The sequence below is a fragment of the Sabethes cyaneus genome, chromosome 3, assembly GCF_943734655.1.
Source record: "Sabethes cyaneus chromosome 3, idSabCyanKW18_F2, whole genome shotgun sequence".
Lineage (NCBI taxonomy): Eukaryota > Metazoa > Arthropoda > Insecta > Diptera > Culicidae > Sabethes > Sabethes cyaneus.
In genome coordinates, this window is record NC_071355.1 from 232,709,438 (window position 1) to 232,714,158 (window position 4,721).

The 4,721-nt window shown below is 41.9% G+C and overlaps 1 protein-coding gene across 1 annotated transcript; it reads left to right on the forward strand.

The window, feature by feature from the left end:
* The first annotated feature begins 2,530 nt into the window (after positions 1–2,530).
* LOC128743193 (zinc finger protein ZFP2-like) lies at positions 2,531–4,721 on the forward strand. The gene is made up of 4 exons (XM_053839721.1): positions 2,531–2,636; positions 2,696–2,822; positions 2,878–3,576; positions 3,631–4,721. Exons 1-4 carry the CDS (start codon positions 2,611–2,613, stop codon positions 4,645–4,647), a joined length of 1,869 nt encoding a protein of 622 aa, XP_053695696.1. The 5' UTR covers positions 2,531–2,610; the 3' UTR covers positions 4,648–4,721.

Consider the following 4,721-nt stretch of genomic DNA (forward strand, 5'->3'; position numbering starts at 1 on the left):
CTGTCTGTCTGTCTGTCTGTCTGTCTGTCTGTCTGTCTGTCTGTCTGTCTGTCTGTCTGTCTGTCTGTCTGTCTGTCTGTCTGTCTGTCTGTCTGTCTGTCTGTCTGTCTGTCTGTCTGTCTGTCTGTCTGTCTGTCTGTCTGTCTGTCTGTCTGTCTGTCTGTCTGTCTGTCTGTCTGTCTGTCTGTCTGTCTGTCTGTCTGTCTGTCTGTCTGTCTGTCTGTCTGTCTGTCTGTCTGTCTGTCTGTCTGTCTGTCTGTCTGTCTGTCTGTCTGTCTGTCTGTCTGTCTGTCTGTCTGTCTGTCTGTCTGTCTGTCTGTCTGTCTGTCTGTCTGTCTGTCTGTCTGTCTGTCTGTCTGTCTGTCTGTCTGTCTGTCTGTCTGTCTGTCTGTCTGTCTGTCTGTCTGTCTGTCTGTCTGTCTGTCTGTCTGTCTGTCTGTCTGTCTGTCTGTCTGTCTGTCTGTCTGTCTGTCTGTCTGTCTGTCTGTCTGTCTGTCTGTCTGTCTGTCTGTCTGTCTGTCTGTCTGTCTGTCTGTCTGTCTGTCTGTCTGTCTGTCTGTCTGTCTGTCTGTCTGTCTGTCTGTCTGTCTGTCTGTCTGTCTGTCTGTCTGTCTGTCTGTCTGTCTGTCTGTCTGTCTGTCTGTCTGTCTGTCTGTCTGTCTGTCTGTCTGTCTGTCTGTCTGTCTGTCTGTCTGTCTGTCTGTCTGTCTGTCTGTCTGTCTGTCTGTCTGTCTGTCTGTCTGTCTGTCTGTCTGTCTGTCTGTCTGTCTGTCTGTCTGTCTGTCTGTCTGTCTGTCTGTCTGTCTGTCTGTCTGTCTGTCTGTCTGTCTGTCTGTCTGTCTGTCTGTCTGTCTGTCTGTCTGTCTGTCTGTCTGTCTGTCTGTCTGTAGCTTATAAACTCGGAAACTATTGAACCGATCGGTATGAAAATTTGAATGCAGGGGCTTTTGGGGTTCTTATGATGATTAGAGACCCGTTTCCCCACTAAGAGGGAGGTGGGACTCTCCCATAGACCTTTCCATTTATGTATGTGTTGGTGCTTGAAAATGATGCAAACAGGCATCAGCTCTTCCCCAAAATGGGGCAAATATCATGTATATACTCGCGTATTTCTTGACGTGTAACGGTTTCTGAAAGCAGTTTTTTTCTATAGTGGCTTAAGACCTCTTCCTCTTGTGAAAGGGGAGGCTCCCATACAAATGAAAGGTAAATTTTTGCATAACATGAGAACTAATCAAGCATACGGAACCAAATTTGGCACGTGAGGATTTTTGCAGGTAAGAATTTTTTCTATGGTGAATTGAGATCCCAACCACTTTTAAGAGGGAGGGCTTATGAAATACAAATTTCTTATCTGTCGAGTCACAAATCACTGAGTGTAGCATAAAAACAGACAACAATAAGCAAGCAGGCTGTTAAATTGGGGATTAATTTGAGTTGAGTTAACAGCTCTGACGAGCTGACATGACACATAGAAGAAAATCTTTTAAAAACCATCGTCCTACACATTTTGCTTGCACACTAGCACTCTATTATGCATGTTGCGGAGTAACTTGCATTTGCAGGGTTTCATGCTGTATAGGGTTTTAACATTCGTATACAGTGGACCCCCGTTCGTTTGAACGATTCCTCATGCAAACTAACGGGGTTTGTTTTTAATTTGAACAACTGGCAACTCTACATGTGCTGGAACTTGTGTGATCTGGTCGCCCTACTCTTTGTTATTGTTTTGGTGGTTTGATTCAGTTAGAAGTTGGAAGCAGCGAATATTTCATTCTCCGATCGGATTTCTATCATAATCGTTGGGAAAACGCAATGTGAAACAGATTAAACACGCTAGATCAGGACAAACAAATCGCGTTTATGCGCATTGTCTGCATAAGCAAATGATGTCATGTTGAGAATGACATTTGAACCATTTTTAATTTGCACGTTGTGCAAACCAACGGGGTGCAAATTAAAAAGTGTTCAGATTAAAAGAGGTCAAAGGAACGGGAGTCCACGGTATGATTTCATACAGAAACCCCGAAGCAACATTCGCGCGTCGCGGTGTGGTCATGTTGCGAAACATGCTTTTTTGAAAAATGAGTATGTTTTTGAGTGGACGATGGAATTAACGCGAGTGTACCGTCTGTTTGTCTGTGGTAACAGTGCATTGCAGTGTGCAGAAAAGTGAATGGGATTACAGTGCACGGCACAACGACAATTATTAAAATAATTTGTTCGGATTCTGCGCGAGAAAAGGAAAGCAGTTTTCTCTCGAGAACTAATCAAGCAAATGGAGCCAAATTTGGCATGTGAGGGTTTCTGAAAGCCGATTTTATTTCTATGGTGGCGGTTTGAGACCCCTTCCTCTTCTGAAGCTTAATGCATTACGTAAGCTTTAGTCAATCCCTAAGAACTTGCTTGCAATTTTGTTCGATTTACGCGATACGTCATCGCTCTTTGGTCGAAAACTTGGTCGAAAACGAATGTCAGTCAACTGTCAAACATTCGTGAACTCAAAACTTTTGTTGTTATCATATTTATATTTTTGTGATATTTCCTTTTTTACGGTAGATTGTGTTATTTTAAATATTTTCACTTCATAGTAACATACAGCTTATCAGCATGAGTCTGATGAAGTGTGAAGTTTGGTAAGTATAGCTATAGCCGGTATTGAAAACAAGATTTTTATAAGTTGTCTGCCAAACAGCCCCTTTGAGAAGCAAGAGATCAAGTGCAAAATCTGCGAGGACACCGAAGGAGCCATGCAGTCCATTTTCTGCGAATCCAGTGATCAACGATTACTAGATAAGATCACCAAATGTACTGGCATTAAGGTAAGGAATCGTTCATTAACTTAAACAACCATAACGGACATTTCTTTCCCAACAGTTAAAACCTGTCTGCGGTATGATATCACCTGTTTGTGAATTCTGCCGTTGTCGGATTGATCAATTCGACGATACATTTCAACCACAACAGAAGGAGTATGTGGTAGAGAAGGTTCGAACTAATTCCGATACCCCGGACGATGATCCTTTCAATTGCCTGGATTTGGATGTTAAATCGGACACTTCCGAGCTGCTGCACATTACAGATGAAATTAAAGAAGAAGATCCTTGCGATAACGGAGACATACGCGAAGTAGCAATCGAAGCAGTCTTACAGAAAGCAGTAAAGGAAGATTCCGTTAGTCCAGTAACAAACCATGAAAACACCAGGCAAGATTTTACTGATATGGACGGTTTTCTGGAAGAAGATGAAAACCATGATGTAATATATGAGAAAAGTTTATTAGTTGAGTTACCACACAGCAAGCCGAAGGAAAAAATTGTTGCAGTAGATCCGGAACAAAGTTTGCCGAAAAGACCAACTAAATGCAAAATCTGCGGAAAGAGCGTCAGTTACTTGAAAGATCACATGCGTTTGCATGATGATCAAAAGAAGTTCAAGTGTCCGCACTGTGACAGATCTTTTACTCAAAGTAATAACTTAATTTATCATGTTAGAAAACATACCGGAGAAAAACCTTTCCCTTGTGATAAATGTGATAAAAGTTTTATTTGTAAGTCACATCTGCTATCGCATATGGTAAGTTACAGTTTCATTATTTAAACTGTCTTATAATAAGTACTGGGTTTTCAGCGTTCTCACGTTAACGACCAGCCGTTTGTATGCGAATTTTGCTCTAAGCGTTTCAATCAGCAATGCAATTTAACAAAACACCTACGTATTCATAGTGGTGAAAAACCTTACAAGTGTAAATTCTGTAACAAAGCATTCATGAATCTTTCCAATATGAAAGCACATGAAATGCGACATATAGGTGAACGGAATTTCACCTGCAGCGTATGTTCAAAAAGCTTTTATGATAACCACCATTTAGAGCGTCATTTGACAACCCATTCAGCAGAGAAGCAATTTAAGTGCGAGCTATGTCCTAAAGAGTACAGAACGGCTAACGCACTCAAGACTCATGTTAATAATTGCGAACGATTGCAAGGCGCACTGACGTGCGATATCTGCCAGCAGCCGTATGCAACGCAGAAGCAGTTAGCGCGACACAAGAAGGAACATGTTGATGCTCAGACTCAAGGACTGTTACAATGTACTATGTGTCCAAGAACTTTCAAAAAACCAAAACATCTAGAAAAACACTTACAACGGGCACATATAGATGAGAAACCCGCTAGAATAAAAATTGATCCCATAGCAGTTCGTCGTCAGCTAGAAGCTGGTCTTACAAAACCTTACCGTTGCGATGTCTGTTCTAAGCAGTACGATACATCTTACAAGTTGAAGGTTCATCTTCGATTGCACATGTCGACCGATAAAATGTACAAATGTGAATGGTGTTCCCGTTCCTTCAACCAAAAGGACCACTTGGTCACCCATACACGCATTCACACTGGGGAAAAACCGTTCGCATGCGAGTACTGTCCGGAAATGTTCATCCGGCGTAACGAACTGAAGAACCATCAAAAGGCATTTCACAGCGATCAAGTGGCGAGTTCGGAAAAGTCACAGCAACAGCCAAGCGGCAAACAACAACAGCAGAATCAAACAGAAATCGTTCTCCTGGAACACAATCTGCCAGTGGCTGCAGGGCTACCCAACGAGCCTAATCAGTTGGTAATTAAGTTTGAAATTAAGAATATTTAAAGTGAGGACAGGTGAGAGTGGCCGAACTGCAGAAAGTGTAACATAAATCGTTTAAAAGTAAATGAAATAGATTA

Bases quoted from the DNA above. Each gene is read 5' to 3' on its own strand.
- LOC128743193 (XM_053839721.1), top strand. From the start codon at position 2,611: ATGAGTCTGATGAAGTGTGAAGTTTG. The intron at 2,823-2,877 runs GTAAGGAATCGT...CTTTCCCAACAG, and splicing joins CCAAATGTACTGGCATTAAG to TTAAAACCTGTCTGCGGTAT. The intron at 3,577-3,630 runs GTAAGTTACAGT...CTGGGTTTTCAG, and splicing joins CACATCTGCTATCGCATATG to CGTTCTCACGTTAACGACCA.